Source organism: Schistocerca cancellata, chromosome 1 (genome assembly GCF_023864275.1).
Source record: "Schistocerca cancellata isolate TAMUIC-IGC-003103 chromosome 1, iqSchCanc2.1, whole genome shotgun sequence".
In the NCBI taxonomy this organism is placed as follows: Eukaryota; Metazoa; Arthropoda; class Insecta; order Orthoptera; family Acrididae; genus Schistocerca; species Schistocerca cancellata.
The window spans coordinates 937,777,456-937,795,645 of record NC_064626.1 but is presented as its reverse complement, the minus strand read 5'-3'; the positions used below and the strand labels follow the sequence as shown (position 1 = coordinate 937,795,645).

Here is an 18,190-nt window from a genome sequence, read left to right as displayed (position 1 = left end):
CTGGTGACCTTCAAAGAACAAGATTTCACCAGTTGCGATGACAAGCGTTATCCTTACTGCTGTAGAATATTCCATCCCCTGCACTTCTTTACCATGGCGTGTCTGTCCCTTGGACTGAGGCATGCCATGATGCAATTCATGCACGGAGACATGCTCTCCGCATTTTTAACCGTCACCCTATGCAGGGAAAAACTGTATTCATTATAAACACATGCGTGCAAAGTGTCATCACATTCTTCGGGATAGCAAAAGAACTAGCTGGATTTCATTCACTAGTTCTCTTAACAGTTCCACACCTTCCTCTGTCGTGTGGGCCAACTTCCAACAGCTCTCTGGAACAGAGATCCATTTTCCAATTTCCAGCCAGTCAGTAGCTGATGATGTCATCGTGGACTCTATTGGTCTCTCCAACACCTTGGGCCGCCATTTTGCGGAAGTTTCGAGCTCTTCCCACTATCACCCTGCCTTCCTCAATCGGAAATGAGTGGAGAAGACTTGGGCAATACCCTTCTCTTCTCTGAATTGTGAGTGCTACAATGCTGTCTTTACTATGAGGGAGCTAGATCATGCTCTGAGTTCATCCCGATCCTCCGCCCCAAGGCCAGATGCCATCCACATTCAGATGTTGCAGCACCTTTCTCCTGCAGGCAAGCAATTTCTGCTAAACATGTACAACAGCATCTGGGCAGAGGGCACATTTCCTGGATGCTGGTGTGAAGCCACCTTTATACCCATACCTAAGCCTGATAATGACAAAAACCTTCCTTCTAGCTGCTGCCCCATCTCTCATACCAGCTGTGTTTGCAAGGTGATGGAACTAATGACTCGTGCCCGGTTGGTATGGTGGCTCGAGTCTTGTCATTTACTAACGAATGGACAGTGTGGATTTACTTTGTCCACCCGTGTCATCAATAGTTTCCTGTGGAAATCCCAGACTCTGGCTGTCTTTTTCGATTTGGAGAAGACCTACAACGCCTGCTGGAGAACTGGTAGCCTCCATACTCTTTATACGTGGGACTTCCATAGGTGCCTGCCCTGTTTTCTGTGGACATTTTTACAAGACCGTGCATGTGGGTTCTGCATAAGCGGGCTCCAGGAGGTAATAGAGAAGAGGGATGAGCCCCATACTCACGATCAAAGGAATCATCAAAGGAGGTGGCATTGGAGGGGTGGTCCTGCATGGCAGACAAACGGCATGCATATCTGCTGAGGAGAAAGTTACGGTGGTGGGACAGTGGTAGTTCAGCAGCTTCAGTATACAGACTCTCAACCCGACTAGTGTAAAAGGCACCCGTGGCGAAACGGATGCCACAATGGTGGATAGTCGGACACCTTTATCCAGGAAAATGGTGTGCCTCAGGATACCATCGTGAGCTTTGTGCCCTTTGCTATTGCCATTAACCCTATAATGGCCTGTCTCCTGCCGGGCATCTCCAGTTCCCTTTTTGTTGACGATTTTGCCATCTATTGCAGTTCTCCAAAGACATGTCTCACTGAGTAGAGCCTTCAGTGCTGTCTTGATCACCTTTACTCCTGGAGCATCGACAATGGCTTTTGCTGTTCCACTGACAAAACAGTTTGTATGAATTTCTGGCAGCGCAAATGGTTTCTCCCACCATCTCTCCAACTTGGGCCTGTTGCCCTTCCGGTCATTGAAATTACGAAATTCCTGGGGCTCATACTCGATAGGAAACACTCTTGGTCCTACCATGTATCTTACCTGGCAGTCCGCTGTATGTGGTCCCTCAATGTCGTATGTGTCCTCAATGGTACTTCCTGGGGTGCCGATCGAACCACCATCCTCTGTTTGTATCGGTCCCTTGTCCGTTTCAAACTCGATTATGGGTGCTTTGTTTATGAATCTGCATGCTCATCCCTCTTATGCTGTCTCAACACTATCCACCATCGTGGCATCCGTTTCGCCACGGGTGCCTTTTACACTAGTCGGGTTGAGAGTCTGTATACTGAAGCTGCTGAGCTACCACTGTCCCACCACCGTAACTTTCTCCTCAGCAGGTATGCATGCCGTTTGTCTGCCATGCAGGGCCACCCCTCCAATGCCACCTCCTTTGATGATTCCTTTGATCGTGAGTATGGGGCTCATCCCTCTTCTCTGTTACCTCCTGGAGCCCACTTATGGTGGCTTAACTTCACACTACCTGCAACTTTCCTGGTGCGTGTGAGCCCTTCTCCACCTTGGCTTTGTGAAGTGGCCCATATTAATCTTGGCCTTCATCCCTAAGGACACTACTCCAGCCTTGGTCTGTCGCCTTTAGTTTCATGACCTTCGCATGGAACTTCGTGATAGTACCTTTTTATACACTGATGGCTCTCAGACTGACAGTGGAGTCGGATGTGCTTTAATCATTGGCACCCATGTCTTTCGATATCGGCTTCCAGTGCGCTCCGCAGTATTTACAGCCAAGCTCTTCACCTTGCATCAGGCCATGGAGTACATCTGGCAACAGTCTTTTCTATTGTGCCCTCTGCTCAGACTCATTCAGTGTCCATCAAAGCCTGTCTGTGCTGTACACTGCCCATGCTGTAGTGTAGCGGGTCCAGGAAAACTATCACTTGCTCACTCTTGGCGAGTGTCATGTTTCTGTGGGTTCCTGGTCATGTTGGGCTGCCAGAAAACGAGGCTGCTGACGCTGCTGCCAAGGTTGCAGTCCCGTACCTCAGCCCGTGAGTACCTATATTGCTCCCAATGATCTCTGCATTGCCATCTGTCAGGAGGTGGTGTCCCTTTGGCATCGCCAATGGTCCTCCCTTTACTGGAATAACCTTCGGCTTATTAAGCCTCTCCGAGCACCTTGGACGACATACTCTCGGCCATCCCGCCAGTAGGAGATAATTTTAACTCGTCTGCATATTTGGTACTGCCTTTTTAGCCATCATCATTTGCTATATGGCGCTACCCCACCACTTTGTACATATTGTGCTCAGATTTTAACTGTCTGCCACTTCCTGATGGACTGTCCTTTTTTTAACCATTTTACATTCAAGCTTGGGTTTGCCGTCTGATTTAGCGGTCGTTTTAGCGAATGGCATGTGGGCTGTCGACTGCGCTTTACTTTTTATCCGCTGAAGCAATATGGCAAAGGCCATTTAATTTTTAGTTTTGGATCTCCGTTTCTGTATGGTGTCTTTATAGTCCTGTTTCCACTTGCCTGTTTTTAGCTATCTTCTCTTCTGTCAATTGGGACCGACATATAGTCGTTCATCTCCTCTCTCTGATGTTCTATAGTTCTGACTTTGGCACGTATGATCCCAGTTGTTTTTTGCTCCCTAAAGCAAGACAAAACAAACATCCGGTAGAATTTTCCACAGAGCATAATTTAGTCATTACTAACACTTGGTTGTTGAATTGTAAAAATAGGTTGTACCCATGGGAGACCTGAACACCAGAAAGTTTGACTGATTATTTAATGGTAAGACAGAGATTTAGGAACCAGATTTCAATCTAGAAGACATTTTCAAGGGTGGTTGTGGACTCTGAACACAGTTTATTGGTTGTGAAATGTAGATTAAAACTGAAAAAAAATTGCACGAAGTTAGGATATTAAAGAGGTGGTACCTGGATAAGTTGAAACAACCATAGTTTGTTGGGTGTTTTTTAGAGGGAACCAGAGATTGCAGAGGGAGCATTAGCCAATGGTTGACTGAAATGGGGGAAAGGAATGTTGTAGATGATGAATGGATAGCTTTGAGAGATGAAATGGTGAAGGCAGCAGAGGATCAAATAGGTAAAAAGACAAGGCCTAGTAAAAATCATTAGATATAACATGTGATTACTGAGTAATTGGTGAATGGAGAAAATGTAAAAACACAGCAAATGAAACATGTAAAAGGTAATACAAACTTTCAAAAATGACATTTATAGGAAGTGCAAAATGACTAAGTAGAAGTGAGTAGTGGATAAGTGTAAGCATAGTTACTGTATACAGGAAAATTAGAGACTTCATGAGAAAAGAGCTCAAGATTTCAAGAGCTCAGATGGAAAAACAGGACTAAGCAAAGAAGGGAGAGCTGAAAGGTGGGCAGAGTATATAGAAGGGCTGTAGAAGCCAAGTCTACTTGAAGGTAATATTATAGAAAGAGAAGAGGATACAGAAGATGGAATAGGAGCTATGATACTGTGAGAAGAATTTGGCAGAATACTGAAAGACCTAACTCGAAACAAGGCCCCAGAATGGATGACATTCTCTCAGAACTACTGATAATGTTGAGAGAGCAACCTAACAGAACAGATCCACCTGGTATACAAGATGTGTGAAAAGGGTGAAGTATCCCCAGTCATACAAGGAAATGTAATAAATTCAATTCCAAAGAAAGCAGGTGCTGGTTGGTGTGATTGAAGAACAAGAACAAAAGAAAATCAAAGCATTGAGATGAGATGTGGTGCGAGTATTGAAAATGAGGTGGACTGATAAGGTAAGGAATGAGGTGGTTCTCCACAGTATCACCAAGGAAAGAAATATATGGTAACCACTGACAAGGGACAGGATGATAGGACATCCGTTATGACATCAAGGAATAACTTCCATTGTACTAGAGAGAGCTGTAGAGAGTAAAGATTGTGGAAGAAGATAGAAATTGGGATACATGCAGCAAATAATTGTGACATAGGTTGCAACTGCTACTCTGAGATAAGGTTGGCATAGGATAGGAATTTGTGGTGGGCCATATCAAACCAGTCAGATGACTGATGACTTAAAAACTAATTTGCATAACTAAATTCATGTTACCAAGGTGTGCAGTTGGAACTGAAGGCACAATGTTTAGAGATATGTCAGCAGATATTTGACAGGATTGTATGTATTCATTGTTGTGGGTGGTGATGTGGTTCTACAAATACGTTCCAAAAGAAAAACTGGTCTTATGTCTAGATCACACCCACGAAAGTAAAATAGAAACAGAGAGAATGAAAGATGAATGAATTGCCATTATACATTGCAACCATACACATCACTGTAATCGTACACACATATGGTAGAAAAGTAAATTTACATCCATGTGGTGTGATATATACTTGCCTAACCTTTCCAAAAGATTTTGGAAGCAATTGCCCAAGACCTGCCTGCTACGCGCCTGATGAACCACACCTGCTCACAGGACAGACATGTAATTCTTTGTCAAGTTTCGAATTCTTGTGATTCTGATTTTATGTTAGGACTCGCAACTAAACCCAAGTGATATTTTTTTTTCCTTCCAAAAATTGAAAATTATCTTCCAAAAAGAGCTCTCAAACTCAATTATTGTAACTTGTGCAATGCCCTCAAAAAACCTTACTATTAAGATTAGTGTTTGATTTGGAGGGGGGGGGGGTTCATTTTCTTCAAGGATAATACATAAAATATGTGAAGATTAATTTTCAGACTATCCAAAATTGTGGAATGAACTTCATATTATGCTGATTATTGATTAGAAATGATGTTTCTTTTTCTTTAATGATGGTGGTTAAGAGGAAACCATTATACAGTAGTTCTACATTAGGTATCTTCCAACACGTTGGTCACATCAGTATTTGTGATATGCTTTCCATTCTTAAATGGATTGTGTTTCTTGCTGTGAATCTTAAAAATCATTTGGAATTTTACATTTACCAACATTGCTGGAGGTGTGTGTGTGTGTGTGTGTGTGTGTGTGTGTGTGTGTGTGTGTGTGTGTGATGAGTATGCATTGTGAAACTTTAAAGAGCTTTTTGTTACTACTGTTAATAATACATTCAGTGTGTTGTATGATCATTAAAATTGGCAGTTTTATATTTCTCTTTATGTTAAATGTAACTAAATTCATTTTCAACTTAATCCTAGAAATTTCATTGAATAGAAACCTTGCTGCTCTTCACTAAGGAGGAAATTTGTGTGTGCAAAATCTCATAACAGGACATGTGAAGCTACGTAATACATTGAAATAATTCGTAATTTTCAAGTGACAACCAAAATGATAGGATTTCATAAAGACTTGTCCATATTTAATCATAAATCATTTTGCGTCATAATGTGTGACGTCCTCAATGCTCCTTTTTCCTCTTGTTTAATACACACTCTCTATGTCTGAGCATGATTGCATTCTCTGTTTTTTTCTGGTGTGGTGAGTTTGCTGTGTGTCCTGTTAAATAATTCTAACATAATATATTGGTTTACTGATTTCCTAAAACATGGATTTATCTGTCTGTCTGTTATTGCAGCATTCAAATTCCAGGAAAATCTTCTGAAAACCATGCTGCAGATAGAAAATACTTTCTTTGCTCTTGGAGAATCCTGTAGTAGAGATTGTTTGATTATCTGTGATAGAGGTGCCATGGATGCTTCAGCCTGTATGTATACAATTGTAAATCTTTATATTCTGTTACATTTTGTGTTATACTGTTGATATACAATGTTCTGCTTAAAGTATTTCACAACAGCCAAACACTTTATTTACCTGTATACTTAAAATATTCCTACACAAGATGGTCATAGAAATGTATCACCTTTTACCATGTTTCATTGACATTGTGAAACAAAGCGCAGAAAAATTTAACAACAAATTTGTATAGTTCAACTCTCCAACAACAAACACTGATGAGAAAGTTGTAAGCAGTTGAGGCAACAAAACTGAGAAGGTGGTAAGATATTGCAAAGAGAAAGATAGATTTTAGAGATAGACTTCCAGTTATCTGGTCGGACAATACAGTAACAATAAGGTGTGTAAGTGACACAGGTTGCAGCATAGAAGCTGAAGCAAATTGTAAAAGTGCAAGATTTTTTTTAGAAAGACAAATATTTCTATTTTAATTGTACTAGTCATTTCTTAGCTTATTGTCAGTAATGGTAACATTTTTAACAAGATTAAGTATCACGAGTTAAGAAAATAAAAAAAAATCTTATGGATCATCATGATGAAAAAGTAGTATACAGAGAGAGTGGGTGGGAAATGTTAATGTTGCTAGCCAAACTCTGAGTCTGACAAGCTAGTTTCTAATACAAATTTCTTCTGGAAAAAGGTCATTCAGTTTTATTCATTTACTCATTCAGACCGAATATTCTGTAAAGAAGTAATGTGTACTGATGTAATGTAAATGAAAGAATAATAATAAGAGTAAAGGAAAGTACAGTACAAAATACATCTCTGGTCTAGTCACACAATATCCCTCACACACATCTGTTTTTATACTTTTCCAAATTCCTCTGTTCAGAGCAATCCCTCTCACAATTTTATTTGTCTCCTCTGTTCTTTCCGATGCTTCTTAGTCACAAACAACTAGGATGACATTCACATCTCTCCAATTTCATATACAGATCACGATTATGCTTGTTGGTAAGAAGATTATGTATCACATGATTCTGCAGCGGTTAAATCTTCAGATGTAAGTTGTTTCATGGACATATCAATTTTTAATATTGTTATTATTAGCCATTTAACATCTGTTGTTGGTTTAAGGCCTCTTCTAGACCTTGAGTGCATTACAATCTTCAGCTATGTCAATAAACATGCAGTAACTCTTGTGTCATCTAGCAAGTGAATAGAGGCGACTAAATCACAATTAGCCTTTGCATTGATAAAATGGCAGTTATCAGAAAAACATTCATTATTAGCTCTGATTATGAAATCACCCTCAAATAGTTTAGTTTAATTACGTATGGTCTCTCTGACTTTAACCTCCTCATCCTTTTCAAATTCTTCAGAACTGCAGATTGTCTGGGGAATGACACATGGCATACACCTGGAATGTAGTACAGCAGCCAATTTGTCACAGTTATGCCCCTCCCTCCCCCCTCCCCAAACACTACATTAGAAGCAGCAGCATTATGTGATTATCTGTCTATAAGGGCAACAATATATAACATCTATATCTCACCAAAAAGAATTTTATTATGAAAAGGATAGATCACTACTGACCAATTCAGAAAGCATTGAGTCAGACAGGCACAATGAAAATACTGCTAAAGATTTAAGAACTGGAACTTCATGCATGAGCCCCATTCTTTGTTTCTTAGCAGAAGTGGATATCCCTCCACGTAAGGTAGACACCAGAAATATTTTAATTAAATATGTAATCACAGTTTGTCAGACACCAAACTACCCATGTTATCACAGTCTGTTTCACAGACAATGTTTCAGACTTTTATGAATCACTTCAGGATAGATAGACCAGTCTGGGTATGAGTGGAAGTTTTATGTACGGACCTTCAATTCCCCCATACGTGAATGCATACAAAGTGTCTCTCCTCAAACTTCGTGTCAGTTTAAAACTGTGTGCTGGGCCAGGATTTGAACCTGGGACCTCTGCCATTTGTGGGCAAATGCCCTACTGACCGAGCTATCCAAGCACAACTCACAACATGTTCTCACAGCTTTACAAGTACTCTCTTCCAAACTTCATAAAGGTATGCAGGAGAACATTAGTGAACTTTTACTTCCTGCTCTGTTCATTGCTATTGAAACATATGTCTTGACTGTAATTCTATTAGGTTTTGATGTTTTTCTGCACTCCCGATAACCCCATTATAATATTACCTTTTATACTACTTCTCTTTATATTTAAATTCCATAATCTGTTTTCATATTATAAATGTCTCCAGTCTATTGTCCCTCAATAGAAACTAGTAGATGCAGCTAGGCCGATGTTATTGTCTATACAAATTACATGATACTCTGGTAAGAGTGTTTGACTGCAACATAGCCTCACGAAAGAGAGGTATTGAGATAAGCAACCCTAATATTGAACAGCACCAATAAAGACTACTAAAAGTGAACAGAGCACTGTGCACTGACAGAATTCCAATTATGTTTTACATTGAATACACCATGGAACTAACCACCTTCCTAGTTCTTATTTTTCTAGAATCTCTCATACAATGAGAAATCAGAAATTACATATGTCATTTCTGTTTACAAAAAGTGTAAAAGATTGAATGCACAAAATTACAGACCAGTATTTGTGATGTCTGTCTGCAGGATTCTAGAGCACATTTTGAGCTCAAATATTATGATGCTCTTGGAAAAATACAAGCTTGTCTCAAAGAATTGGCATGTATTTAGGAAAAGTCATGTCAAACACTACATGCTTTTTTCATACATGATGTGTTGCAAAAGATGGTACAGGTGAAGAGATAGATTCCATATTCCTAGTTTCTGAAAGGCATTCATCACTGTATCAAATGATTGACTATTATATCCAAAATATGATCCAACCATAAAATACGGAAAAAGTTGCTGGTGCCAACTTGTCCAATGTGTTAACTGTAGAAATCTTGATTCACATCATGTATTTTCTTCTTTTCTGATTTATGGGTATAAGAAATTAGCAGAATTAGAGTTCATTGCAAACTATTATAAATGCTAATGTATCAAGTATCATTTGTGAGTCATCTTTCCTTGCAAGTTTGTAAATATATATTCAACCTAGTTATTATTTTCATTTCTCAAATCTGTTAGTATTTGCATATACTTTCAGTTATATCAAAGGAAAAATGGGAAAGGATGATGTCATCAAATGCTTGGAATTCAGTCGAATTAAGAGACAATCGTTACAATCAGATTATCCACATGGTTTCAGCTGCTAATGGTGCTGAAGACTTTTATTCAACAGAGGTAATACTTGATATCTTGTATTTGATTTAAAGTCATATGTTACATTTTGAAATTGTGTGTGTGCGTGTGCGCGCCTGTGTAAGCGTAAACATACTTACTAAGTGGATCTTTCTGTTGAGACCTGTGTTTACTGTTGCAGGATCATGCATGTCGCAGTGAGGGTATAGGTTTAGCACGAGATTTGGATTATAAAGCAGCAGCTGCATGGGTCGGACATCCATATTTTGATGTTATTGATAATTCTACAGATTTTGAAATGAAGATCTGCAGGATGATTGATGTAAGATATTGTGGTAAATGCCTATTACCAGCATAGCATAGAGTTCAGTAGAGTGGGTTAAGTGAGGTAGAGGATAGGACCTTACAGCCTATTTACCTGAAGCAAATTAATGTGAACTATATTTAATAGGTAAGAGAAGGTCATATGCAGTAAGTAGCCTACCATATGTACATAAAGGAAATACCTTAAATTAAAAAGAAGAGAAATGAGCAAGACAAATTGGTGGAATTTGCAGAGTAGAAAGAGAACAGTTTGGGGGGAAAAGGAGGGGCAAGGCAATGATGCAGAAAAATGAGAATACAAGTGTGGATTAAATACAGGTGGTTTGCAGGAACAGAGAATAATGTATAATTTGAGAAAAATTGATTTAAATTATTGACTATAAAACTATAAAGAAAATTGTCAAAAGCAGAAAGTTAAAAAGTTACTACAATGAAAAGTCTGTTAAAATTTCAGTCATTTTCACTGAAGACAGTTAGTGAGAACAATTAAAATCTTATTTTGAAAAGTACACTGTTACTTTGAAACATCCAGTTGGAAATGAGAATACATTTTTCCCACTAGGCTGACATGTTACTTATGTCACAGATTTAGAAAATGGTGACCAGACAAACTGTATATTTTGACTCTCAGCATCAGATGATATTTGGATGGTGCTAAATGGCCCAAAGTGAAAATTCATTAATATGGATATACAGTAGTGGATTGTTGTAAAATATTTTACATTTCACTTACTAATTTAGCTTTTCACCTGCTCACTCATTTCTGGAAGTTTAAAATTATCCTTGCATAACTGCTGTGTATGTATTATTTACTTACATCTTTACTTGCTACTGTGTTTTCATCAGATAAATGAACCACTTAGTGGGACGCCTGCTGAATCGGAAAGTTCTTTATTTTTAAATATTCAGAAATTTCAGTGGGCTCTGAAATTAACAATCTGATGTAGTTAGTTATTACCTTCTAATGTATGGAACATAAATTTACATATTTTGTGTGTAAAAGTAAGAAGAGTAAGGCTGCAAAAACAATCAGTATTAATTACAAAAGAATGGATTAATGCCCTTTCTGTATTGAGGAGAAAAGTGGATTCCATGTTTTGTTATGTACACTGTATTTCTCATGGTCGTGAAGTTCAGAACATGGGTGGATTGTGGATTATGCAAGTATTTAATTTCTGTTATCTACTATCTTGCCTTGCAATACAGCTTCAGAAGTAGGAGTTCCTGGTAGATAATACAATGTTCAGATGCAATATTAGCTAAAAGTTGAAGGACTTTTTTTTACTTTTTTCTTAAAAAATGTAGTTGTTCCACATAATCCTGGCCATAGTGGCCCTTCTATCTTTGTAATGTTAACTGCAAGGAGGATGCATTGGTTGTACATGTGACATGGGACAAGGGGTCAACACAATTAATTTATGATTACAGTAGTCATTGTGAGTACACGGTCAACACAAAGTTCATAATAATATAAACTGATGTAGCTATTGCTCATACACATGATATAGTTGTTAGTGAGACTATGTAATAAACATAATCTAAGTAAATTATAGTATAAAGTGACATAATAGATAATTAACAAGATTAGATAAAGGAGGTTTACTTCTTATTATGTTCCAAAGGTTCTGAGACAGAGTAGAAGCACTGGTCAAGCAAGAAGCCTTTCAACTTTATCTTAAATATATTTAATGTCAATATCCATTTTAGTAAGAAGGAAGATGGTTGTATAACATAACTTCAGTGTGGTATACGCCTCTTTTGCATAAATTTGTGCTTATTGTGTTCACATGTAGTTAAGCTTCCATTTATTTTCATATTTGTTTAAATCATAGTTATGTTTGAAGATGTTTTCTTTCTCATAGATGATCCCTTTCATAAAAATTAGTATTTCAAACATATGAATAAGGCAGGGGCAGAATTTTCACACATTTAAAAATTAGTCTGCAGGAATCAATGAATTTAGCTCTCTTTATCACCCTGATGGTTATTTTCTGTATTTTACATGTTTAACTATGGAATTGCCCCAAAAATCATTCCGGTACATCAGTAATGACTGTATATTACCATGGTACATTACCATCACTGAAGAATGGGGGCTATGAAGCAGATGGTAATGTTGAACTGAGCCAGAAACTGCTTGACTTGATCTCTGGTGTAAGACTGCACATTGGCATAATGAGTTGCCATCCTGTCGGAGAAAGACCTGGATGTTTCAGTGTGCTGCTTCAGTTTAGCCAATACTGACATGCAGTATGCTGCTGTAACGGCAGTATGAGGAAGGGCTGGGACTGCATCCTGTAATTCATTCCATCACAGTTAAAAAATGTGATCACTGTCACTTTCCCTGCAGACGGAACAACTTTTGCCTTTTTCAGTATTTGTCGATTTTCGAACTGTGCTGGGACACTCTCCTTCAGGATCCATAATGATGCAGCCATGTGCACCACCTGTGATAATAGATTTTAGAAATGTACCTGTCCATCAGCAGAGAGACACAGCGCCTCACGGCTTGTCTCCATTTTCACACCCTTTTGTTCCAGAGTCATTAGCTCAGGAAATTAAAAAGAAAAGGAAGTCGCAGAATTACAGATTTTAGTTCTAGTAAACACATAGAGCAAATGTCATTAGTAGGTAATACTATAGCTTGTAGCTGATGTGAAATTGAAACGTCTTGCTGTGTATAAAGCCAAGCAGTCAGATTTCGTGCAAGAATGGCAAGCAAGCCATTTTTGAATGAAAAAAGTCAGAGTTGCTTGTGCAGTCAATGAATGCTGTGACACATTTTACCATGTGAGTTAAAAGATTTTTGCCACTAACTGTCCTTTTTTTTAAATTTTTGGTCCTAATTTGCCTTAAGGTTCCTGAAGAGAGATAAAAGCTGTGAAAGCTGCAATCCGCTGATACTTACCTCTAGCATAGGCCTGTTAGTGGCAAAAATCTTGTAACTGATGTACTAAAATCTGGAAAAATGGGAGAGAATAATATTCAGTATTACATCTGAAATGTCTTCTTAGCTGTTGGGGGGAAAAATAAATAACCACTAATAGGGCTAACCCCCCTTTTAGTGTGATTAGTTGGTTCAGGACAGAACTAAAGAAGCCTCGAACAAGCGCCATAATGGTCGGGGATGACATTTCAACCCTATACCCGCCCACAATGGTAACGACACTGCTAGCCAACTGGAAAATGATTTCAATCCAAATAGAGGTGTTTTGCAGAATATGCTTCCTGCAACCAGCCTAGAAGGAAAACAAAGACAGAGGATGAGATGGTCAGATGAAGTTAATCAAAACCTCATGTTCTGTTATTACCAAGCAACAAACCTAGGAACCAACACAACTGGATACAGATCACAAGTATACACAACATTTATTATCAGATACCCAGAATTAAAATTTTTAACAGAACAACGACTAGCTGATCAGATCCGTGTAATAATAAAAAATAACAGGATACCCCGGTCAGAATAAGAAAACATCAAACAAGAAGTACAACAAATACTGGAACAAAATAATGTGCAATCAGAAGAAGAAGAAAATACAGTAATGGACTCAAACATCCCAGAGCAAACAAACAAAGAACAACACGCATCAATTAAACAATCAGAGGAAAACGAAATCTTAAGACAGCCACCAGAACAAGCACAAATAGAACTCGAAGTAACACACATGTTAGATATAGAAGAAAAATTTCAGCTGACATATATAGAATACAAAGACACAAATACAGACATTAGACCATTCTTGCATAGACCGCCAAATAACCCACAAGTCAAAACAACAATAACAACTATCAACATAATTATACACAACAAAATAAATGAAAACACAACTATGGAAGAGTTACAACTACTGGTTTATATAGGAGCACTCACTACACTAAATATACACACTAGGCAGAGATCAGAACCAACCAACACACAGAAGAAACCCACAAAACCAGCATGGCAACACTGGCTACAGATCAGAATAGAAAAACTGAGAAAATACATTGGACAGCTAACACAATTTATCAGAAATGAAATGTCAGAAAAAAAAAGAAAAAGGTTAGGTAAAATCTCACAAGAAGAAGCAATAGAGCAATTAGATGAAAGAAGCAGAAATTACAAGCATTGGCCAAACGACTTAGAAGATACCAAAAAAAGTGAAAATAGAAGGAAACAAAACCAAACATTCAACACAAACCAAAAGAAGTTTTACCAGACAATAGATAACACACACATTAAAATAGACAATCCACCAAACATAACAGACATGGAACACTTCTGGAGCAACATATGGTCATACCCGGTACAACATAACAGGCATGCACGGTGGATACAAGCAGAAACAGACTCATACAAGATGATACCACAAATGCCTGCAGTGATAATTTTGCAACATGAAGTCACCCAAGCAATTAATTCCACTCACAATTGGAAAGCCCCTGGAAATGATAAAATAGCAGATTTCTGGCTAAAGTAGTTCACCTCAACACATTCACATCTAACTAAATTATTTAACAGTTACATTGCAGACCCATACACATTCCCTGATCCACTTACACATGGAATAACTTATCTGAAACCTAAAGATCAAGCAGACACAGCAAACCCAGCTAAATATCGCCCCATAACATGCCTACCAACAATGTACAAAATACTAACTTCAGTCATTACACAGAAATTAATGACACATACGACACAGAACAAAATTATAAATGAAGAACAAAAAGGCTGCTGCAAAGGAGCACGAGGATGTAAAGAGCAACTGATAATAGATACAGAGGTGACATATCAAGCTAAAACTAAACAAAGGTCGCTACACTATGCATACATTGATTACCAAAAAGCTTTTGATAGTGTACCCCACTCATGGTTACCCGCACTTAATATCCAAACAAATTCAAATAATATCACATCACAGCCAATACAGATTAAGCGTGGAATATACCAAGGAGACTCATAAAGTCCTTTCTGGTTCTGCCTAGCTCTGAACCCACTACCCAACATGCTAAATAATATAAATTATGGATATAATATTACTGGAACATACCCACACAAAATCACACATTTGCTATATGTGGATGATCTAAAATTACTGGCAGCAACAAACCAATAACTCAACCATTTACTAAAAATAACAGAAGTATTCAGCAATGATATAAATATGGCTTTGGGAACAGACAAATGTAAGAAAAATGGCATAGTAAGGGAAAACACACTAAACAAGATGATTACATATTGGATAACCACAGCGACTGCATAGAAGCGATGGAAAAAACAGGTGCCTATAAATATCTAGGATACAGACAAAAAATAGGAATAGATAATACAAATATTAAAGAAGAACTAAAAGAAAAATATAGACAATGACTAACAAAAATACTGAAAACAGAATTGACAGCAAGAAACAAGACAAAAGCTATAAATACCTATGCTATACCAATATTGACCTACTCATTTGGAGTAGTGAAATGGAGTAACACAGACCTAGAAGCACTCAATACACTTACACATTCACAATGCCACAAATATAGAATACATCACATACATTCAGCAACTGAAAGATTCACATTAAGCAGAAAGGATGGAGGAAGGGGATTTATAGACATAAGAAACCTACATTATGGACAGGTAGACAATTTAAGAAAATTATTTCTAGAACGAGCAGAAACTAGCAAAATACACAAAGCAATCACTCATATAAATACATCGGCTACACCACTGCAATTTCATAACCACTTCTACAACCCTTTAGATCACATAACATCAACAGATATGAAGAAAGTAAATTGGAAAAAGAAAACACTACATGGCAAGCACCCGTATCATCTAACGCAGCCACACATCGATCAAGACGCATCCAACACATGGCTAAGAAAAGGCTATATATACAGTGAGACAGAAGGATTCATGATTGCAATACAGGATCAAACAATAAACACCAGTTATTACAGCAAGCATATTATTAAATATCCCAATACCACAACAGGTAAATGCAGACTTTGCAAACAACAAATAGAAACAGTAGATCTCATCACAAGCGGGTGTACAATACTAGCAAATACAGAATACCCCAGAAGACATGACAATGTAGCAATAATAATACATCAACAGCTTGCCTTACAACATAAACTTATAAAACAACACGTTCCCACATACAAGTATGCACCACAAAATGTACTGGAGAATGATGAATACAAATTATACTGAAACAGAACCATTATAACAGATAAAACACCACCACATAACAAACCTGACATCATACTCACCAATAAAAAGAAGAAATTAACACAACTAATCGAAATATCCATACCCAATACAACAAATATACAGAAGAAAACAGGAGAAAAAATTGAAAAATACATCCAACTGGCTGAGGAAGTCAAGGACATGTGGCATCAGGATAAAGTTGACATTATACCAATTATACTATCAACTACAGGAATCATACCACACAATATCCACCAGTACATCAATGCAATACAGCTACATCCAAACTTATATATACAACAACAGAAATCCGTAATTATTGATACATGTTCAATTACCCGAAAGTTCCTAAATGCAATATAACATATACCGTACAGTTAAAAGGAAGTCACGCTTGATCGAGGTCCGCGTCACTTTCCATTTTTGATCAGACATAACGTCTGAGAAAAGAAAGAAAGAATAATAATAATAATAATAATAATAATAATAATAAAAACTCTTGGCCTCAACAAAATGACGTCTCAGGCTTTAGGATGATGATGATGAAAAGATTGTTAATATAATCTGGATTCCACTTGGAAATAATAGTGTGATTCAGCTTTTTGACAAAAAAAAGTTTGACAGTGGATAGACTTTTCAATAAGTGGAACAATATTGTTAAATGTGACCTACTTGTTCATTGTTAGTTTGCATCACTGCAGTTTACAAATCTGATACAGAATGTCTGTCATGCAGCACAATGCACAGAATAAAGCCATGACCATTTCTTACTCCATCCTAGTTCGATCTAAATAAAACTAGTATTTACTGTGAAGTGTGTGAATTCATTAATTTTCTTTTGTCAGATGTGCCTAGTGTAACCAAAATATTGGTTTTTGTTATCCAACCAATAGGCACTTCCCACTTTTGTGACGACTGCAGGGATTAAATAAGTGACTGTTTCATAGTTATTAAAACACATATTGTTCAAAAATTATCATAAGAACTGTGCTACAGGAGTCGTTATGAAGTATTTAATGTCAACAAATTAAAGCCCCAATTGATGGAAATCATATGTAATGTATCATCATACACTGCCTTGATTTCATTTTCTCTGGAAGGCACTTGTATGACAATTACATCTGAAACAGTTTAGCTGCTGATATGAACTGCAAGTTATTCAAAACATTAATCATTCAAGACACTTTTGGTATGTTTTTAGTGCTTAAAATTTGTGTGCATACACTTTGAACTTCGCACTGTGCACTGTTCGCTATTGTAGATGTATTTAATGTCTTCTGTAATTGGAAGATTAAGGTTACTTATAAGAACACAAGAAATTTTCTTGTTCCAGTAGCAAAAGTGAAAGGCAGCCTTCCCTAAACATTGAAAAATGTACACACCTTTGAGCACATTATGACGAAGTTGTTCACAGCTGGATAATTATTATACTGTATCATGTTATTAGCAAATGTCTTTAGTTGACTGAGAAATCACACTAGGAAGGATTTCCTGCAGCATTTGGCACAATTCCCTCACAATTGTTTAAGGATCAAGTATGTGTGAATAGGTCATGTTTAATTTGGATACATTAAACTGGAGATATTAATGGTATTTAACTATAAACCCACCATAGCTAATTCTTTCATCCCAGATTGGTATCTGAGATGGTCAGTATGTAAGTTGTTAGGTAATCTTTTAATTCTTCCAGGGCATGTATTATCATAGTCATCACTAACCTCATATTGCATTTGATTCCTGATTAAGGCATCTTCCAGGCTTCTCCATGATGCTCCTGAATGTTTTTTTTAGTGTCATTAACCCTTCCACTAGTACATCATCTCAATTTTCTCATATACCTCAAAATTCAGCGAACTACTTGTGTTGTCTATCTACCATACAATCCAGCTACATGTCCTACCCACTACCATAATGTTTTCATTTCAGTCATAATTACATTTTTACCATTGTTCTGTTCTCTGGTGTATTTGTCTGTTTCTCCATCTTTTGTAGTAATTCCTTGTATAAATGTCTTCATTGTATTCACTGCTTACTGATAGTAAGCTTTTCTTTTTAGATACGCTAGAAGCTTTGAATTTGGTAACGTAAATAGCGTTTTCAGAGCAGTGACTACCATTTTTACTGTTCTGCTTA

The 18,190-nt window shown here is 37.4% G+C and overlaps 1 protein-coding gene across 2 annotated transcripts in view; it reads left to right on the top strand.

Moving 5' to 3' along the window:
- The window catches only part of LOC126191480 (TRPL translocation defect protein 14), a 186,035-nt gene that overhangs the window by 116,019 nt on the left and 51,826 nt on the right, over positions 1-18,190 (top strand). For both annotated transcript variants that reach the window (XM_049932375.1, XM_049932367.1), the window contains 3 exons: positions 6,194-6,322; positions 9,446-9,582; positions 9,722-9,862. In XM_049932375.1, coding sequence (XP_049788332.1) covers positions 6,194-6,322; positions 9,446-9,582; positions 9,722-9,862 — 407 coding nt within the window. The remainder of the gene's footprint in view (positions 1-6,193; positions 6,323-9,445; positions 9,583-9,721; positions 9,863-18,190) is intronic.